Source organism: Ranitomeya imitator, chromosome 1 (genome assembly GCF_032444005.1).
Source record: "Ranitomeya imitator isolate aRanImi1 chromosome 1, aRanImi1.pri, whole genome shotgun sequence".
In the NCBI taxonomy this organism is placed as follows: Eukaryota; Metazoa; Chordata; class Amphibia; order Anura; family Dendrobatidae; genus Ranitomeya; species Ranitomeya imitator.
In genome coordinates, this window is record NC_091282.1 from 638,758,345 (window position 1) to 638,781,021 (window position 22,677).

A 22,677-nucleotide genomic window follows, 5' to 3' on the forward strand; every position below is an offset into this window, starting at 1 on the left:
TACTGAGAATTGCAGAGAGTGAAGGACCTTCGATGACGTCGCGGTCAGGTGACCGGTCACCTGACCGCGACGTCATCGAAGGTCCTTCACTCACTACATTCTCAGGAACGGAGGCAGACGCTTGCAGCGGTGACAGCCAGGGTTCGTCCGAGGGGTGAGTATAGCCATATTTTTTTTTTTATTCTTTATTTTTTACATTAATATGGATCCCAGGGCCTGAAGGAGAGTTTCCTCTCCTCCAGACCCTGGGAACCATACGCACCGCACATGCAGATTCCCGATATCACAAAAATATCTGAACTCTGTATCGGAATTCCGATACAGCAAATATCGGCCGATACCCGATACTTGCAGTATCGGAATGCTCAACACTACTTATACCGCATGAGGAACAGTGTAAAAAATAAAACCAATTCTTCACCTTCTGTTGACTTGTTCATTCTTCCTCCCAAAGATGGCAGTAGGGCTTGGCTCACATTTCTCATGCACTCCATGAGAGTTTACACTGGGGCTTCCATGTAAATCTCTGAAATATGTGATTCAGACTGAACCTCGGAAGATTCCCTATAATGAGGCAGATGGAGGCACTGTGGACGACATCTGGCCTGTGATCCAACAGTGTCTATCTTTTTAGGCATGCATAAAAGTGCAATCTGCCACAGTTTTGTGCACTTTTGAAAAGAAAAATTCATAACAGAGTCCAGAAGGAGTCCAGAGTAACTCTGCTGCCTCATTATAGTGCATGTATCCCTTGGGGGTTTCATCTGAATTGCGTCACTTGGAGATTAAGATGGAAACCACAAACTAAGTGCTCAGTGTAGAGCGCTGGATAAATAAGGTCCCAAACATTATGTAAAGTGTTACCAATAAAAGCTTCAACTCAATCCACAAAAAAAAAGTAAGTCCCCATTCAGGTCTGTCATCTGTTAGCGGATATATATGTGGCTTCCACATTACTGGTGGCATAAAGGTGCTGGAAAACTGAAATGACTCCAGTCCTCACCCCCCAAAAGAAATTCAGCAAATTCTGCCCTGCCAAATCCAAATATCCCCTCCCTTCTGAGCCCCAATGTGACAAAACCACATTTAGCGTCCACATGTTTGTAATTTCTGTAGCGATGAGAGCCCGACTAATTTACAAGTGCGTGTCTCCAGAAGCATGAGCTGGCCATAATGTACTGGTCACTACAAGGTACTGGCGACTGCAACGTACTGGTCACTACAACTGCAGTTTACAATTTTCACTACGCATCATCCACTGCTACTTGTTTCTGGAAAAAACCCATGGTTTCAAAATCATCGCTACACCTCTAGATAAATTCCTAAGTGGGGTCACTCGAGGGGGAATTCTGCCCCTCTAGCACTTCGGGGCTCTGTATATGGAATCCACAAACTATTCTAGGAAAATCTGCTCTCCAGGTGGGCAATAGCACTCTGTCCCTCACGAGCCTCACGATGTGGCTCTGCTGTACTGTTCAGCCAAATATGGGGTATAAAATTCTGTGACCCACCTGCAGTGTCAATATGATCATTGCACCCAATCAATTCATTGAGAGGTGTAGTTTATAAGATGGTGTCACTTATGGGGGGTTTCTGCTGTTCTGGCACCTCAGGGGCTTTACCAATGTGACATAGCACTCTCAAACCATCTTCACAAAATCTGAACTCCAATGTGGCACTTATTTACTTTTGAGCTTTGCACTGTGCCTCAAATGTAGTTTTTGACCACATATGGAATATTTGTGTACTCAGGAGAAATAGACAATACATTTTGGGGTCCATTTTCTCCTGAAATTCTGGTGAAAATGAAAAACTTGAGGGTTAAAACAAAATTTTTGTAGGAAAAATAAAATTTTTTTATTTTCACATATCAAAGTTGTAAAATTATGCAAAGTACCTGTTCAAGGTGCTTACCACACATCTAGATAAATTCCTTGAGGGGCCTAGTTTCCAAACTGGGGTCACTTATGGGGGGTTTCCACTGTTAAGGCACATCAGGGACTCTCCAAACATGACATGACACCCACAGAACTTTCCATCAAAGTATGCATTCCAAAACGTTACTTCATCCTTTCTGAGCCATGCCTTGTGCCCAAACAGTAGTTTTCTCTGCATACTCAGGAGAAATTGCGCAAAAAATTGTGAGGTCCATTTTCTGCTGTTACCCTTGTGTAAATGAAAAATGAAACATTTATTTGAGCTATAAAAAAAATTGTCGGATAAAAGTGATTTTTTTTTTCTAATTTTCATTGCTCTATGTCATAAACTTCTGTGAAGTACATGGGGATTCAAGATACTCAACCAACACACTTCTAGATAAGTTCGCTGAGGGGTCTAGTATTCTAAATGGAGTCACTTGTGGTGGATTTCTACTGTTTCGGCACATCAGGGGCTTTCCAGATACAATATGGCATCCGCTAATGATTCAAGCAAATCTTGCATTCAAAAAGTCAAATGGTGCTCCTTCCCTCCCGAGCCATGCCGGGCACCCTTGTGAAAGTAAAACAAATTGGGTCTACATTAAATATGCTGTGAAAAAAAGTGAAATGTTAATTTTTTTCCCTTCCACATTGGTTTAATGAAGCAGGAAACTTCTTGAATTGAGGTGAAAACTGGCTCCGAGGTGAAAATGTTAAAATGTGAACAAATACACTATTTGCCTAAAATACAAAGGAAATGTGTCCTTTTTAACTTTAGCTCTTTTAGAGATAATTTCATCTCCAACTTATTTAACTGTTCACAATAACAGTAATTTTGACCAGGGATGCCCAAACTTTTGCATGCCATTGGGCAGGGCTGTCACTAGAAATTTCGGGGCACCATACTGGCAAAATTTTTGGGGCCCCCTTGAAACTCCACCCAGGCTCCACCCTAGCCCTGCCTCCAACTCTCGAACCTTCCACAGTCCCACCACCCTCTCTTGTAAATCCACCACAACAACAAAGTAGACTCTTCTGGCCAGGCTCTACTCTACTATAACTTATTAAACATTTGTTAAAATATCCAATACAATTTTAGGTATATTTTTATATATTTTTCACTTTTTAAAATGACCAATAGTATCACATACAAGGAACAAATACCGCCACACCATGACCAGATCATATATTACCACCACAGTGACCGATTAATGCCACATACAGGGAATAAATACCACCACACCATGGCCAGACAACATATTACCACCACATAGCGACCGAATACTACAATACTGATCATTAATAAAAAAAAACAACACTAATGCCATTACACACAGGAGCTCTGTATATAGCGTACATGTAATACAGTTATCACCTGTGACATTATACACAGGAGCTCTGTATATAGTGTCAGTGTACAGGTAAGGCTAGGTTCACACTGTGTTCAGTGTCTCCGTTAAACGGACTACGTTACACCGCGGCATAACGCGGTGTAACGTAGTCCGTTAATGGCGCCATTGAATGCAATGTCGGACGCATCGCTAGCGCACGCCCACAATGGGCGTGCGCTAGCGATGCGTCCGACATTGAGTGACGGACCCGAGACGCGGGCTGCAGCGTTTCCAGGTCCGTCACTGCTAGTGCAGATGGAGCTAGCAGATGCTCCATCTGCGCTAGCGCTGTGTCAGTCGGTACTTGCGTTAGTGCATTCCGTTTAACGTATACGTTGAATGGACTGCACTAACGCAATGTGAACCTAGCCTTATACCATGATCACTAGTAACATTATACACAGGAGCTCTGTATATAGTATACATTATATAATGTAAGTGTACAGGTAACTCACTGACTCACCGGTCACTGCTCTAGTTGAAGTTTTTTCATCTTTGCTTTTCTTCTTTATCCAGTTCAGACCGCCATCACCTCTTCCAGCCAGGACTCGTCTCTGCAGAAAATAAGTTATCCAGAGCACATTCCCCAACCTCTACAGTATACTACGCCAGAGGAAAAAAATAGTAACCGTGTTGCCTTGTACAGTATCAGCACCTCTCCTCCCCCACACTAAAAACAGTACCCTCAAAAATGATATCCTTTAATTAGCCCACATGTCTTCCCATTTTGGATCCCACGTGTCCTTCCATTCTGCCTTATGTCTCTCCATTATTGCCCCCAGTTATCCATAATAGTATAATACATCCCATAGTCCAATATAGTACTATAATGCATCCCATAGTCATATATAGCAGTATAATGCAGTCCCATAGAAGTATAATGCAGCCCCATATTTATATAGAGCATACCCATAGGGGTAAAATGCAGCCCTATTGGGGTATAATGCACCCCTATAATAAAAAGCTCCCTCATAGGGGTATAATGCTCACCCATAGTTTAATGCTCCCACATAGGGGTATAATGCAGCCCCATAATATAATGCTCCCCCATAGGGGTAAAATGCAGCCCTATTGGGGTATAATGCACCTCTATTTTAAAATTCTCCCCCATAGGGATCTAATGTTCCCCCATAGGGGTATAATTCTCACACATAGTATAATTCTCCCCCATAGGGGTATATTGCAGCCCCATAGTATAATACTCCCATAGGGGTGTAATGCAGCCCCATAGTATAATGCTCCTCCATAGGGGTATAATGGTAATGCTCCCCCATAGGGGTATAATGCACCCCATTCCGCGACTTTACAATCAAATAAAAAAAAGGTTCTCCTTACCTGGTTGAGGCGTGCAGAGTCGTGCAGGCGTAGGACAGTGACGTCATATGCCTGTGACGTGCCAGCTGACATCGGCTGCTAGCCTGTGATTGGCCGTTGACTGTTAACTGTTGCCGTGCGGGAAGAATCTCCCACACGGCAACAAATGTTAACTGCTCGTGGGTCTGAGGATGCACAGGCAGTTACTGAGCTGGCATAAGCCTGCCACTGGGGCTCGCTGAGCGGAGAAGAGGGGTCCTGATGCAGGCCCCTTCTGCTCATCGGGCCCCATACTCCAGTAAGGGCAGTAATTCCCTGATGCGACCCTGCCACTGGGGATGTGTGTATATAAATGTATATGTGTGTGTATGTTGTGACGAAGTCACTGGTAAAGTACTGGTGGGGAGGTATGTGTCACTATGCTAAATGGTGTCAGTAGTATAAAGCCAGAGTATTTTCCTCCCGCAAACTAGTATTGTGAAGCTTAAAGTAAAGTTGCATAAATGGGCTGGTTTTACGTGACCATTCATAGAATGAGTGGGAGAATGTCCACCTTATCTCCACCTACAGAGTCCTGACAGGACCTGTGTGATGACACAATCAGGAGGAGTCACTTGGTCTGGGTTTAAATGGCTAAACTCCAGGGGCAGGCTGGGTTGTTGAGTGCCTGAAGAGGAAGACTCTAGGACAACGTTTGTACACATAGTGTCTATTAAAGGACATTGCTGACCCCCACTATTGCATGTAACTAATAAACTAAGTGCATCCTTAAAGACGCAGTGTTTCCGTGACAATCTCCGTGTGCAGCCGAGTAAGTTGATCCACCACAGTATGTATGTGTGGGTATTCTAGAATATGCATGTCCACGTAGTATATTGCACAGCCTATGTAGTATATTGCCCAGTCACGTAGTATATTGCCCAGCCACGTATGTAACAGGTTACAAAATAAAAAATAAACATATACTCACCTTCCGATGGTCCCTTGTAGCTCTGTCGCCTGTGTGCGGTGCACGCGGCAGCTTACGGTCCCAGGGTTGGTATGAGCGCAGGACCTGTGATGACGTCGCGGTCACATGACAGTAATGTCATGGCAGGTCCTTCTCGCACAGCATCCTTAGCACCGGAACCTGCCGCTTGCAGTGCCGAGGACAGCGCGCACGTCGGAGGGTGAGAATAACCTTTTTTTTTTTGTTTTGCATATGCAGCATCAATAGTAAAAAGTTGGTCACACAGGGTTAATAGCTGCGTAACCGGAGTGCGTTACACCATTCCCGGTGACTACCTCTTGAAGCTCATCAAGAGAATGCCAAGAGTGTGCAAAGCAGTCATCAAAGCAAAAGGTGGCTACTTTGAAGAACCTAGAATATAAGACATATTTTCAGTTGTTTCACACTTTTTTGTTAAGTATATAATTCCACATGTGTTAATTCATAGTTTTGATGCCTTCAGTGTGAATGTACAATTTTCATAGTCATGAAAATACAGAAAAATCTTTAAATGAGAAGGTGTGTCCAAACTTTTGGTCTGTCTTGCGTGTATATATACGCGTCTGTGCATATCCATTGTTAGAGAAAGATCCTTGACAGAAGGTACCACATAATGATAACAAATGAATTCTCTTACCTAAAGTACATTTCCCAGTCTTTCAGTGGCACACTGACCTTCGGGGTAAAACTTTGCACAGTTGATACTTGGCATACAAGGTAATGAGAATATAGCAAAACAATAGGACAAAGCTGCAATTGTACAATACATGAATTTCAGCCAACATTTCGGCCCATTTAGGCCTTTTTGCGCAACCTTTGTTTTAAAATTTGAGCTTCTAAATAAAAAAAAAAATAAAAAAAGGGAAAAAAAGAAAATGGACAGCCTGGGATAATGTCACATAAGGTATAACTAAGGCGTGTACGAAGCACTGGAGCCAGCAAAGGCGAGAAAACTTCTACCTAGATTATTTCAAGCTTCTTCTACAATGAAATCACTCAATGTTGTGTAATCGGCCGCCCTTCCAATTGACAGGATAAGACTTGTTCTGTCGCTTTAAGTTTATGGGAAATTCGATTGTTCTTAACACTCTTAAAGAGACAGAAAGCACAAAATATAAAATCTAATTTACGAAGAACATGAAGAAAAATAATAATACATTTTTATTTATATAGCACCAACATATTCTGCAGCACTTTTACATTATAGAGGGGATTTGTACAGACAATAGACATTACAGCATAACAATAATCACATAGATCAAAACAGATACCAGGAGGAATGAGGGCCCTGCTCGCAAGCTTACAAACTATGAGGAAAAGGGGAGACACGAGAGGTGGATGGTAACAATTGCTTTCATTGTTCGGACCGGCCATAGTATAAGAATTGGGTGTTCATGTAAAGCTGCATGAACCAGTTATCAGCCTAAATACCGTACGTAACAGTACAGACACAGAGGGCTATTAAATACATAAAGCTTATGAGAAACATGATGCGAGGAATCGGATTATGGTTTAAGTTATTTTGAATGGGCCACACAGGGATCGTTAGGTTAATGCGTTGAGGCGGTAAGCCAGTCTGAACAAATGCGTTTTTTAGGGCACGCTTAACCTGTGGGGATTGGGGATTAATCATATTAACCTAGGTAATGCATTCCAAAGAATCAGTGCAGCACGTGAGAAGTCTTGGAGACAGGAGTGGGAGGTTCTGATTATTGAGGATGCTTACCTCAGGTCATTAGCAGAACGGAGGACACAGGTAGGGTGGTAGGCTGAGACCAGGGAGGAGATGTAGGGTGCTGCTGAACCATGGAGTGCTTTGTGGATAAGGGTAATAAGTTTGTACTAGATTCTGGAGTGGATGGGTAACCAGTGCAATGACTGGCACTGTAATGCTTTTGTTATTTTTTTAATGTATTTTTGTCAATTTTCTTTTAAAATTATTTTTTTTATTTTCAGGATGACAATTGGGGTGAAACCACTACAGTGGTTACCGGGACTTCTGAGCACAGCATATCCCATGATGACATCACACGTATTACCAAGGACATGGAGGAGAGTGCCAACCTGGACTGCTCCCGGCACATTGGGGTCATTATTGGTGGTACTTTAGCATTCATTTCATTTCTGACCCCTATAGCCTTTATGCTGTTGCCCAAAATATTACCTTGGGACTTGGAAGCCTGTGGGACGCCTTGTGAAGGTCTGTTTATCTCCGTGGCCTTCAAACTCCTTATTCTTCTTGTTGGCAGCTGGGCACTTTTTTTCCGTCGCCCTAAAGCTTTCTTCCCTCGGGTTTTTGTCTTCCGAGCTCTGATCATGGTGCTCATATTTTTGCTGGTGGTGTCATACTGGCTTTTTTATGCAGTCCGAATCTTAACAACGGCGGAGAGGAACTACCAGGGGATAGTACAGTACGCTGTATCACTTGTGGATGCTCTTCTGTTCGTTCACTATTTGGCTGTTGTCCTGCTGGAACTGAGACAACTCCAACCTCAGTTCACCATCAAGGTTGTCAGGTCCACAGATGGAGCCAGCAGACATTACAATGTTGGACACTTAAGGTAAGTCAGCAAAGGGAATTAACAAATCAAAATGTAAAAACTGTTCAAATAGAATATATTTTCCCTTCTATTTTATTTAATGTACTAAATATGTATATCTTTACATGGTGTAAATGCCGCTGTTCTCCTGAATCCATCAATGTTTTTCTTTTCTTCCTGTGCCTCACCCTTCCTGAGATATGGCTCCCTCTTCCCTATCTGTAAGGGCGGTTTCACACGTCCAGATATTTCCTGTATCGGAAAAATCGGTACCGGAGATATCCGTGTCCGTGTGCTCACGTGGTACATCCGTGTGGGATCCGTATGCTGTCAGTGTATTAAAACAATTTTTTTCAATTTTAACCCTATGACTTAAAAAAAGGACACGGAGGGCACACGGACGGCATCCGTGTGTGGTTCGTGTTTACACGGACGCATTGACTTGTATGGGTCCACGTGATCCGTGCAGCTGCACAAAACCGGACATGTCAGCATGTTTTGCACACTGACACATGGTCCGTGAAAACACACTGACATCTGCATAGACCCATTCATGGGTCTACTTGTGTCAGTGTCTCCGGTACGTGAGAAAGCTGTCACTACACGTACCGGAGGCACTGACGTGTGAAACCGGCTTAACTCTTGTTAGCCAACTGGGTTTGGTCCTCAAGAACGTGCTCACAGAGCAGTTGAGAACTGCTCCCACTTGGCTAAAAGGACTAAATTTAGATGCATAGAAGAGAAGCTCATATCACAGGAATGGAGAGGTGCAGAAACAAAAGAAGAGCGGCTTTTACACCAAGTAAAAAAAAAAAAAAATCTTTATAGCAAGTGATCGATCCTCTTTAGAGGGAACCTCTATCTGGAATCCATTTTTGACTCATTTCGCTACATAAGTGGTTGTGTCTAAAATGATGACCTTTTTAATCTTCTACCTGCCACCACAAAGGGTTTATAGGCCTTAAGTGATTCCTAAGAAATAAAATTTGCTCAATTACGAAGATCAACCATGCTTGACCAGTAGCATAATTCCCGCCAGTTTAGCCTTCAGCTTTATGGCTGGTGACTGAACCTTAGTTGTAAAACTCAAGGCCTAGTATACGGAATAATGTAGAAACAGTATCTATTGTTATCTCGGTACATGATGAAATTGCAGCAGATTGTGTTTATTTTTGTCCTCTGTCGTGTATATCAGACCCCTAAATTTTTGTGTTGAGTTGCCATAGTAATCTCAGAGAAAATCTTTACAAGCTACACAAACAGCGGTAATGTGAAATACGGCACAGTAGTAAAGAGAAAAATGAGCAGAATATAAATGAACTTGAAAATGTGACCCATAATGCACTCCGTCAGTAAGGGTATTCACATTCTTGACATCTCTCGAATGAGAATATGATATTTATATCCAAAGTTTTAACTTAACTCTTTCTGAAATTTACATTTATTTTTTTTTTAGAAAATGTAAACAAAAGTTAAAATATGGCAACAGCTCCCATCTTCGACACCGAAAAACACCCAAAACATTTCATATAACTACTTGGTCCTTTCCGTAGATTTTTTTTGTCTACAATTGGCAGAAGATGACCATAACTTTTTTAAATTTTTGACTTCAAAATGATTTGCCTGAAGGGATGTCTGCGAGGATTTTAACTTTCTGCTTTTCATAAAACACAAAAAAGTGAAAAACAGTTTAACAATTCGTTTAGAACCATAGTGGTGATGAAGGTTGACCATAATTTGTGGTGCCAACATTTCTAAAATATTTCTTACCCCCTTCATTCGTTCTATAATTCTTGGGTCAGCGCACCAGCATATTCTGCAGCACTTGGCAATTAAGCAAGGACGTGTACACACAATAAAACATTGCAAAGTAACATTACAATAGTTACAGGAGGGGTGAGGGCCCTGCTCGAAAGCTACAATATATAAGGTATAAGGGTAGCATAGAGTGCCTACCACGTTTCACAAATATGTAGTTTTTACATGGTTGAAATTGTGATGTTTTCCTGTATATGGCTTTTTTTTTAATCTCCAAGATGTTTGATGACTATACCTCATGCTACCAGGTATGTTGAATTAACCTTCGATATCACATTCTGATCACCAATGATATTCAGAGTACTCCATTATTACCCTTTGTGGATGTAGATAACACCACCTTCCTGAGACTTCTGGTGGAAAAAGAAAAAAACATCCAGCAGAGTTGGGTCTGCCCATCAACCTTACAAATTAGTTTTTGATTGCAGGTATTTTTGTTTATAGATTTCTTCAATAAACACAACATTGCATAATGTGTTTTTTTTTATCCTGTTGATAGCAAAAATCTTGGGTGGCTGCTCTCTGATTTGGAAACCATATATGTTCACTCTAGCTCTTCCTGTATATGTTTTGCTTTCCTTGTTGGTTCTCATGACCCTTTTGTACTCTCCTTGTGTCTCCTTTTCTCCTACTTCCTTAAACAAATTATTATTTTTTTTTTTATTATTTTGCCACCTGGTCCTACCCTGTCTTGTTTTCCTCTCACAGTATCCAGCGAGTTGCTGTATGGATTTTGGAAAATTATTATCACGACTTCCCTGTCTACAACCCCGCTCTCCTGAACCTGCCAAAATCCATCCTGTCCAAGAAAATGTCTGGCTTCAAGGTCTACTCTCTCGAGGGTGAGATGTTGCTCCCGCCCCTTAGAACTCCGCAGTTTTCTCCTTCATGTTTTCACCTGATGTTCTCTAACCCCTGCTATATGACCCTGTGTCACCATTGACTTTGTTGTCTGCAGTCCAAAACGTAATAATGTGGGCAACTCTTGCCTTGTGCAACAGTTTGAATACTTTTTATGATGATTTTGGTGCTGCATGTGTATTTGACTTTCCGAAAGAAAAGTCAGACATGGTGAGGTATCAACTATGAAGTCTTTCTGACTTCAATTTGTTCAACTGTTGAATTCAATCCATTGTTCTGTTATTGGGTGTTTTCATAGAATCCTAAAATGTTAGAGTAGGAAGGGACCTCCTCCAAGGTCATCGTGTCCACCCCCCGCTCTATGCAGGATTCATTAAACCATCTCAGACAGAGATGTAAGGGAAAACTCACCACACCTTGTGGCAGCCTGTTCCACTCATTGATCACCCACCACTATAAAGTTGATGACAGAAGTAGGATTCAAACTCAAGCCGCCAGGGGAGACAGCGACCTGAACGCAGCCTTAGACCGCTCTTCCATCCTGACTTCTCATCCTAAATGTCTGTCCACTTCAGGCTGGCTAAACATTAGGAATATTTGGCTTGTTTTTTTTATAGTTGCTCTGTCAAGGTTGTGGTCTTGATCAAGAATTCTATGCATAAAGCCAACAGTTTAGACTAGAGGTACCGTCACACCGAACGATATCGCTAGCGATCCGTGACGTTGCAGCGTCCTGGCTAGCGATATTGTTCAGTTTGACACACAGCAGCGATCAGGATCCTGCTGTGCCATCGTTGGTTGGTGCAGAAAGTCCAGCACTTTATTTCGTCTCTGGACTCCCTGCAAACATCGCTGAATCGGCGTGTGTGACGCCGATTCAGCGATGTCTCCACTGGTAACCAGGGTAAATATCGGTTACTAAGCGCAGGGCCGCGCTTAGTAACCCGATGTTTACCCTGGTTACCAACGTAAAAGTTAAAAAAAACAAACACTACATACTTACCTTCCGCTGTCTGTCCCCGGCGCTGTGCTTCCCTGCACTGGCTGTGAGCGCTGGCCAGCCAGAAAGCACAGCGGTGACGTCACCGCTCTGCTTTCCGGCCGCTGTGCTCACAGTCAGTGCAGGAAAGCACAGCGCCGGGGACAGACAACGGAAGGTAAGTATGTAGTGTTTGTTTTTTTTACTTTTACGATGGTAACCAGGGTAAACATCGGGTTACTAAGCGCGGCCCTGCGCTTAGTAACCCGATGTTTACCCTGGTTACCGGCATCGTTGGTCGCTGCAGAGCTGTCTGTGTGACAGCTCTCCAGCGACCAAACAGCGACGCTGCAGCGATCGACATCGTTGTCGGTATCGCTGCAGCGTCGCTGAGTGTGAAGGTACCTTAAGCAACCATTGACATGTGGTCAGGTATAGACTTTATTGGTGGACTGTAGATTTGTCATTCATCATGGTCTACTCTCTAACTGGCACTGCACGATGACCGAAAAAATCCAACGTTGGTCAGTGTGTGTCACGTTTTTTTGAAAAGTTAATGATCTAAATGAGCCTTTTTGACTAACCATAATATCTACTTTATGACCAGACTAAGACTATATACATTGGGAGACTTGGTATCTTGTGACTTTTATTGACTGTTTGAAAGAGCTCTATATTCCTACCACTGAATTTCGTTTGCTGTCTGTATTTTATTGGGTGGTAAATTAGTAGGATTGAGTAGATCATCTAAAGCTTTGAGATCTACGAAGAACAAGTCTAACATTAAAATGTTTAAGTGTGTAACTCGATATACAACTTTTATTTGAGGTCAACGTGTTTTGGACCTGTAAAGTTCTAGAAGAGATCGGATTGTCAAGTTCCGATGCTGATTTGCTCAAATGTCTTCTATTTATAAGTAATGACCCAGTGGGATACTTAAACATGGGATTTATTTTAACGACTTTCTTTATTGGTGATAGTGGTCGTTGATTCTGTTCTTCACATGGAGGTAACTTTTTTTTTTCTCCATCATGGAAAACAATACATATTTTTGAGAAAATCGGACTAGATCAGTTTTGAATTTACTACAATTTGTGAGGTCATCTTGGAGTATTAATCTTGCCAACCAAGATGTAAGGATAGGACAATGACATGAGGTACGAGGAGCCACATATTTCAATTATGAAACTAAATCCCCTCTATCTCTCACAAAGACTTCAGACATGTTAACATGTGCTGGGCTTCTTAGAAGTGAAGGATAGTTTCTGAGGTAGTGTGATGTTCACAGCTGTCTGACTTTTTATCCCTTAAGTCGTTGTTATTTTTAAGCTGTCCATCAAGATTGAGTACATTTTCACCTGCGAAGATCTACAACATGAGTAATAATTGATGGAGTCTTAAATAACCTTTCATAGATTGGTAATAAAATTACTTGTTGAGCCAAATATACTGGGATGGAAGAGGGTGGTGGAACACCAAGGCTTGTCTTTTTTGATAGCCTTTTAAATAATGCCACCATTTCAAGGTATTTCTTATAAGGTGGTCAAAAACATTGTTGATGGTGATCTTGCGCCCCCCCCCCCCCCATTCTCCCCAATAACCTTTTTTATGGACTGCCTACAATCTTTTCCATCTCTTACTGACAAACCAACAATGTTCCAGAAAGTTTCGAATTTTCTTTTGGGTTCAAGATGATTGTTCTTCTGTTTATTTGGTCTTTGACTAATTCTTTTTTTTGTTTTATTTTGTATTTAGAAAATTCTACTAATAACTCAACAGGACAGTCCCGGGCAGTGATAGCTGCTGCCGCCAGGAGGAGAGACAACAGCCACAATGAGTATTACTATGAAGAGGCTGAACATGAACGAAGAGTGCGGAAAAGGAAAGCTAGGTAGTTCTACCATAATACTTCTTTCATCTTGCTCATTTTGGTTACTTTTGCCCTGTTCTGTTCTAATCAACGGGCCACATATATAGAAAAAATTTGAATTTGGGGGTCCGCATTCTTTGAAGGACAAAGTGACATTTTTAGTGACACCATTTTTTTTTTCTGTACACTTTTTGAATATTTTTGCCATTTCTTTTTATAGAGCTTCGGCCGCTATGGATGTGGTGATAACAAATGTGCACTTATATTGTGTTTATCCCCATATCCAGGTCGCCATATTGTAGATATGTCCCTATATCCAGGTCGCCATATTGTAGATGTGTCCCTATATCCAGGTCCCCATGTTATAGTTATGTCCCTAGGTTTTAGAGGAGGAAAATAGGAAAAAAATGAATAAAAAATTCTAGTATAAATCCTATTATGCATGGCCCCCTCATCCCCATCCTGGTATGCATGGTGCCCATTCCCATCCCTATCCTGGTATGCATGGTCCCCCTCATCCCTATCCTGGGATGCATGGCCCCTTCATCCCTATCCTGGTATGCATGGCCTCCTCATCCATATCCTGGTATGCATGGTCATCCTCATCCCTATTTTTGTCTGCATGGTCCTCCTCATCCCTATCCTGGTCTGAATGGTCTCCTCATCCTTATCCTTGTGTGCATGGCCCTCCTCATTCCCATTCTGGTCTGCATGGTCCTCCTCTTCCCTATCCTGGTCTACATGGTCTCCTCATCCTTATACTGGTATTCATGGCCCTCCTCATCACCATCCTGGTATACATGATCCTCCTCATCCATATCCTGGTATGCATGGCCTCCTTATCCCCACCCTGGTATGATTAGCCTTCTCATCCCCATCTTGGTATGCATGGTACCCCAATCCCTACCTGGTATGCATGGTCTCCTCATCCTTTTCCTGGCATGCATGGCCCCCTCATCCCTATCCAGGTATGCATGGCCCTCCTCATCCCTATCCTGGTATGCATGGCCTCCTTCATTCCTATCCTGGTATGCATGGCCCCCTCATCCCTATCCTCGTATGCATGGTCCTTCTCATCCCCATCCTGGCATCCATGGTCCTCCTCATCCCCATCCTGGTATGCATGGCTCCCTCATCCTGATCCTGGCATGCATGGCCCCTCATCAGAAAAATATTTTAAAAAAAATAAACCATTCTACTTACAGTCTGTACGGAAAGTATTCAGACCCCTTTAAATTTTTCACTCTGTTTCATTGCAGCCATTTGGTAATTTCAAAAAAGTTCATTTTTTTCCCGATTACACTCTGCACCCCATATTGACTGAAAAAAACAAATGTAGAAATTTTTGAAAATTTATTAAAAAAGAATAACTGAAATATCACATCGTCATACGTATTGAGACCCTTTGCTCAGTATTGAGTAGAAACACCCTTTTGACCTAGTACAGTCATGAGTCGTCTTGGGAAAGATGCAACAAGTTTTTCACACCTGGATTTGGGGATCCTCTGCCATTCTTCCTTGCAGATCCTCTCCAGTTCTGTCAGGTTGGATGGTGAGCGTTGGTGGACAGCCATTTTCAGGTCTCTCCAGAGATGCTCCATTGGGTTTAGGTCAGGGCTCTGGCTGGGCCAGTCAAGAATGGTCACAGAGTTGTTCTGAAGCCACTCCTTTGTTATTTTATCTGTGTGCTTAGGGTCATTGTCTTATTGGAGGGTGAATCTTTGGCCAAGTTTGAGGTCCAGAGCACTCTGGAAGAGGTTTTCATACATGATATCTCTGTACTTGGCCTCATTCATGTTTCCTTCAATGACAACCAGTCATCCTGTCCCTGCAGCTGAAAAACACCCCCATAGCAAGATGCTGCCGCCACCATGTTTCACTGTTGGGATTGTGCTGGGCAGGTAATGAGCAGTGCCTGGTTTTCTCAACACATACCACTTAGAATTATCACCAAAAAGGTCTATCTTTGTCTCATCAGACCAGATTCCTTCATGTGTTTTTTCGCAAACTCTATGCGGGCTTTCATATGTCTTTCACTGAGGAGAGGCCACTCTGCCATAAAGGCCCGACTGGTGGAGGGCTGCAGTGATAGTTGACTTTGTGGAACTTTCTCCCATCTCACTACTGCATCTCTGGAGCTCAGCCAAAGTGATCTTGGGGTTCTTCTTTACATCTCACCAAGGCTCTTCTCCCACGATTGCTCAGTTTGGCTGGACAGCCAGGTCTAGCAAGAATTCTTCGTCCCAAACTTCTTCTGTTTAAGGATTATGGAGGCCATTGTGGTCTTGGGAACCTTGAGTACTGCAGAAATTCTGTTGTAACCTTGGCTAGATCTGTGCCTTGCCACAATTCTGTCTCTGAGCTCCTTGGACAGTTCCTTTGACCTCATGATTCTCATTTGGTCTGACATGCACTGTGAGCTGTGAGGTCTTATATAGACAGGTGGGTGCCTTTCCAAATCAAGTCCTATCAGTTTAATGAAACGCAGCTGGACTCCAACAAAAGAGTAGAGCCATCTCAAGGAGGATCACAAGGAAATGGACAGCATGTGACTTAAATATGAATGGCAGAGGAAAGGGTCTCAATACTTACGACCATGTGATATTTCAGTTTTTCTTTTTTATTAAATTTGAAAAAATAGAAATGTAGACATTTTTGCAGTCAAGATGGGGGGCAGAGTGTACATTAATGTGAAAAAATGAACTTTTTTGAATTTACCAAATGGCTGCAATAAATAAACAGTGAAAAATTTAAAGGGATCTGAACACTTTCCATACCCACTGTACCTTCCCTGCGCTCCCACGCTGTATCTTACTCTGATTCCAGCTGCTGAATTTATTATGCTTGTAAGCAGCGCATGGCAGGGACATCATGGGCTACTTACAAACAGAGGACAGCTGCCGGACTACTCACTGCTCTCCACACCGGTACTATAGGAGTGCAGAGCAGTGAATATTCATTGATCTTTATTAGCGGGGCACAGTAGCTGGCTTCCTGCAGCCGGGCGATCATGTGTCCCTGCTATTTAAGGGAATGAATATTCACTGCTCTCCAACCTTATAGTTCTGTCGTGGAAAGCAGTGAATACTAATTTACTTAGCGGGCACAAGTGATCGGCCATCGGCTGAGCTTACTGTGCCTTCTATTAAAGAGAAATGAATAGTCACTGCTCTCCTCTCCCATGGGTGTGCAGAGTCATGAATATCCATTTCTCTTTACCAGTGGGCATATTCAGCTGAAATAAAACCCTGCCTTCAGTGACCCCCTGAACCGGGCAGGGATGCCAAAGGGTCTACAGTGACTGCGGGCTGCCTGAAGCAGCCTCAGGGGCCACGTATTTGAGACCTCTGGTTTAGGGCATCATCCATTCTTGGGCTGAATGTGCATTACAAGACCGGTTTCACCATACAACCCAAGCTTTATTAATAAGAAGAGCAATGGTCAATGAATAATGTCATAAAGGGGAATTTATTATACTAGATTTAGTTCCATCCCAGAATCCAGATGGATCTTGTATAGAACCCTGAAGTTAATTGTTTGGTTTGTAGGGTGGGTAATGGCAAAACTTGAAGCTGATGGGTCCCAATAAAGAAATCTTGAACAGATCACCCAACTTTCCCTGGCTTTTAATAGCATTGTAATTTGTTCTTCTAGTGTGCACCAAAGGCGTCTTTTGAGCACCCTTTGACTTCTGTGCAGAAATTCTACTGCAACCACAGCACCCATTATAGTTACATCCTAGAGGGCAGGGCTGTTGCAACCTTCCTATACTTTTTCTTAAGGGGATTTCTTATTTGGACAAATTAATGTCAAAAAGGCTTCCAGCCCACACCACTATCCATCATGACTTTTTTAGGATTGCATAGTGAGAGCAATTGAGGTCCCTATCCATCCATGGACCCAAAGATCTAATGAATGATAAACAATGAGTGTTAGCTTAGAGGACCAGCCTCTGTCTGCTGATGACTTGTTTGTCATTGGTCAACCTCTTTAGGTATTTATTGCACTATTAAAGATGATCAGTGACATGCCATAAATATGATTATTTTTTCCTCCTGAATCCAACGGTTTTTCTTTAGCCTCTTGGCCTCCTAGTACTTGAGATATTGTCCTCTCTTTCTACTGTCTAAATCTAGCCTTTTTAGCCATCTAGGAGTGGTCCTCAACCACAGGCTTTTTGAAAATCACTCCCACTTGTTTAACAAGACTAGATGTTCATACAAAGAGTAGCTGGTCATATCTCCGTAACGGAGAGGCTCAGGAACAAAAGAACAACAACACCGAATTCAGGAGACCAGCGGAATTTACACTAAGTTAAAAAAATAGTAATTTTTATGGAGAATGTCCGGACCTCTTATTGGGCTTCTCCATGGTAAAATAGAAACATTCTCATGTTGCCCCTGAAAGGAGCTTCTGTGACAGGTTTTTAATCTTGTTCACACATTCTTGGATCAGTGAAGATTTATGTTGAATCTTTTAAGCCTGTCTGTAATACTCTGCCTGTATACTTCTTACACCAGATCGGTGACGACCTGGTAGACCTGAAGACCTGTACTGACCTGTAGCTTCATCTGTCATCATCTGCCTCTTGTGATAATCTTGGAATAGATAGCTGTCATTTTCACTTACAATAATCGTCAACGGCAGCAAGGAATTTAGGATAATTTTCTACTCCAAAAATTTTCACCTTGTTGTAGAGTTTTAGGACAGATGTCTACTTAGAGGGCAACGAGGATCATTTTAGATGTCAGCATTTTCCAACTTGCATTTACACTGGGGAAAATAAGTATTTGATACTCTGCAGATTTTGCAAGTTTTCCCACCTACAAAGAATGGATAAGTCTTTTTATTGTAGGTACACGTCACCTGTGAGAAACACAATCTAGAAATAAAATCCAGAAAATCACATTGTATGAGTTTTACATAATTAATTCACATTTTATTGCATAAATTAAGTATTTGATACAATAGGAAAACAGAACTTAATATTTGGTCCAGAAACCTTTGTTTGCGATTACAGAGGTCTGACATTTCCTGTAGTTCTTGACCAAGTTTGCACACACTGCAGCAGGGATTTTGACCCACTCCTCCATATAGATCTTCTCCCGTTGTTTCAATACTGTCGCTAGGCAAAATTGAGTTTCAGCTCCTTCCAAAAATTTTCTATTGGGTTCAGATCTGGAGACTTTGCTAGGCCACTCCAGGAGCTGGAAATGATTCTTATGGAGCCATTCCTTAGTTGCTCTGGCTGTGTGTTTTTGGTCATTGTCATGCTGGAAGACCCAGCCAGGACCCACCTTCAATACTCTTACTGAGGGAAGTAGGTGGTTGGCCAAAATCTTGGAATACATTACCCCATCCATACTTCCTTCAGTACGGTGCAGTCACCCTGTCCCCTTTGCAGAAAATAAAATTCTAAAGTATGTTTCCCCCACCATGCTTCATGGTTGGGACGGTGTACTTGGGGGTTGTACTCCTCTTTTATTCTTCCTCCAAACACGGCGAGTGTAGTTAAAACCAAAAAGTTCTATTTTGGTCTCATGTGACCAAATGACCTTCCCCCATATCTACTCTGGATATGCAAGGTCTCTGGATAAGAGAGACCTTGCATACCCTGCCGGGTTTTAATCTGAGAGTGTAGTGTGTTGTGTTACTAATGGTAATGTTTGAGACTGGTCCTTCCTTGTAGTTCTGGGCTGATTCCTGACCTTTCTCAGAATTATCCTTACCCCACAAGGTCAGATCTTGCATGGAGACCCAAACCAAGGAAGATTGACAGTCATCTTGTGTTCCTTCATTTTCTAATAATTGTGCCACCGGTTGTTTCCTTCTCACCAAGCTGCTTGCCTATTGTCCTGTAGCCCATCCCAGCCTTGTGCAGGTCTACAATTTTGTCCCTGGTGTCCGTAGACAGCTCTTTGGTCTTGGCCATGGTGGAGATGTTAGAGAGTGATTTGAGTGCGTGGATAGGTGTCTTTTATGCAGGTAACAAGGTCAAACAGGTGCAATTAATACAGGTAATGGGTGCAGAGTAGGAGGCTTCTTACAGAAAAACGAACAGGTCTGTGAGAGCCAGAATTCTTGCTGATTGGTAGCTGATCAAATACTTAATTGCATTTTATTGCATGAAATATCTTTTTTTTTTTTTTTTTTTTATATATATTTTTTAGATTGTCTCTTACAGCTGAATTGTACCTGCAATAAAAATTACAGACCTCTCCATTCTTTGTAGGAGGGAAAACTTGCAAAATTGTCAGTGTGTCAAATACTTATTTTCCCCACTGTATTGATGCTATGTTCATTACAGTTATTTTGTTGCTTGAGGGTCATGGGATGCGGCAAAAATAGTAACATAGTAACATAGTAAGGCCGAAAAAAGACATTTGTCCATCCAGTTCAGCCTATATTCCATCATAATAAATCCCCAGATCTATGTCCTTCTACAGAACATAATAATTGTATGATACAATATTGTTCTGCTCCAGGAAGACATCCATGCCTCTCTTGAACCCCTCGACTGAGTTCGCCATCACCACCTCCTCAGGCAAGCAATTCCAGATTCTCACTGCCCTAACAGTAAAGAATCCTCTTCTATGTTGGTGGAAAAACCTTCTCTCCTCCAGACGCAAAGAATGCCCCCTTGTGCCCGTCACCTTCCTTGGTATAAACAGATCCTCAGCGAGATATTTGTATTGTCCCCTTATATACTTATACATGGTTATTAGATCGCCCCTCAGTCGTCTTTTTTCTAGACTAAATAATCCTAATTTCGCTAATCTATCTGGGTATTGTAGTTCTCCCATCCCCTTTATTAATTTTGTTGCCCTCCTTTGTACTCTCTCTAGTTCCATTATATCCTTCCTGAGCATCGGTGCCCAAAACTGGACACAGTACTCCATGTGCGGTCTAACTAGGGATTTGTACAGAGGCAGTATAATGCTCTCATCATGTGTATCCAGACCTCTCTTAATGCACCCCATGATCCTGTTTGCCTTGGCAGCTGCTGCCTGGCACTGGCTGCTTCAGGTAAGTTTATCATTAACTAGGATCCCCAAGTCCTTCTCCCTGTCAGATTTACCCAGTGGTTTCCCGTTCAGTGTGTAATGGTGATATTGATTCCTTCTTCCCATGTGTATAACCTTACATTTATCATTGTTAAACCTCATCTGCCACCTTTCAGCCCAAGTTTCCAACTTATCCAGATCCATCTGTAGCAGAATACTATCTTCTCTTGTATTAACTGCTTTACATAGTTTTGTATCATCTGCAAATATCGATATTTTACTGTGTAAACCTTCTACCAGATCATTAATGAATATGTTGAAGAGAACAGGTCCCAATACTGACCCCTGCGGTACCCCACTGGTCACAGCGACCCAGTTAGAGACTATACCATTTATAACCACCCTCTGCTTTCTATCACTAAGCCAGTTACTAACCCATTTACACACATTTTCCCCCAGACCAAGCATTCTCATTTTGTGTACCAACCTCTTGTGCGGCACGGTATCAAACGCTTTGGAAAAATCGAGATATACCACGTCCAATGACTCACCGTGGTCCAGCCTATAGCTTACCTCTTCATAAAAACTGATTAGATTGGTTTGACAGGAGCGATTTCTCATAAACCCATGCTGATATGGAGTTAAACAGCTATTCTCATTGAGATAATCCAGAATAACATCCTTCAGAAACCCTTCAAATATTTTACCAACAATAGAGGTTAGACTTACTGGCCTATAATTTCCAGGTTCACTTTTAGAGCCCTTTTTGAATATTGGCACCACATTTGCTATGCGCCAGTCCTGCGGAACAGACCCCGTCGCTATAGAGTCCCTAAAAATAAGAAATAATGGTTTATCTATTACATTACTTAGTTCTCTTAGATATTAAAGAAATTAGAGTGAAATAGGAGAGTATTAGAAGTCTTTTTGATTCAATCATGTGTTCCCCCCCCCACCACCATCATTTATGCGTGTGGATGCTGGCATTATCTCTGTGTGAATAAGGCTCGGTGATTCTAGAATTAAAGTGTATCGGTGTAGGAAATTCTGGTACACCTCAAAAATGGCCCCACTTTATCAATGATCATGTGTCCATGAAGCTCCATTTTCAGTTCTTTGTTTGACAAAAGATATTTTATTCAGTCGCCATGACAGCACAACGAGAGAGGGGATCCGCCCTTCAGGGACAGGAAACCTCAGACATAAAAGGGCGGCACCTCACTCACCCACCAGTTGGTTTCCTGTCCCTGACAGTGGAACCTCTTCAGACAGGCCCCGAGAAGAGGGTCGAAGAAAGAATTTATCCCACGCCTGACAGACCGATGCAGGTAGCGGGGTCCCCCTACCTCGGCCTGGTCAGGTAGATGGAAGCACCACACGGCAGGGGTACTGTTGGTGTAGGTGTCGGCAGGAGGAAGCGGCCCGAGGCATTAAGGGCCTTGCTTCTACGACAGCTGCTTTTTACCTGGGGGTCTCCAGGGTGCCGCTTCTGCTGGGGCCTCCGGGGTCGGTCCGCCGCTTGCGCCGGGGTCTGCGGTGGCTAGGGAGAGCTGCCGTCCTTGTCCGGCGCGTCCGCTCTCAGCGCCGCAGCGGCGTCCGGAAGAGGCGTGTCCGGATGACGTCGCGAGCGGCGCGGGGCGATGACGCGGCCGCGCATGCGCGGTAGCGACTTCTGGCTAATGGCGGCGCCCGGCGTCTGGGGAGGGATTTTCTGGCCACGAGGGGTCCAGCGCTTTAAGCGGACGCCTAGCGGTCACGACCCTACCAGCGCAGTACCGGTCGTCGGCAAGTGATTTCCCTGCTGGCCCCCATCCGGGGGTGGTACCCAGGGGGAGGAATTTAAACGGCGTACTGAAGCCACAGCTTGTTCCTGTCCACCATTTCCAATATGGAGTCGCTGGAAGGAACACCGCAGCTGGGCGGTGAGCAGCAGCAGCAACCTGAACAGCCTTTGAACAGCTCCCAGCGGCGTTCTAGTGGCAGTAGTCGCGCT

The 22,677-nt window shown here is 42.9% G+C and overlaps 1 protein-coding gene across 2 annotated transcripts in view; it reads left to right on the forward strand.

Annotated features, from left to right (window-relative positions):
- The window catches only part of VANGL2 (VANGL planar cell polarity protein 2), a 138,867-nt gene that overhangs the window by 105,181 nt on the left and 11,009 nt on the right, over positions 1-22,677 (forward strand). For both annotated transcript variants that reach the window (XM_069727429.1, XM_069727437.1), the window contains exons 5-7: positions 7,569-8,173; positions 10,679-10,812; positions 13,566-13,701. In XM_069727429.1, coding sequence (XP_069583530.1) covers positions 7,569-8,173; positions 10,679-10,812; positions 13,566-13,701 — 875 coding nt within the window. The remainder of the gene's footprint in view (positions 1-7,568; positions 8,174-10,678; positions 10,813-13,565; positions 13,702-22,677) is intronic.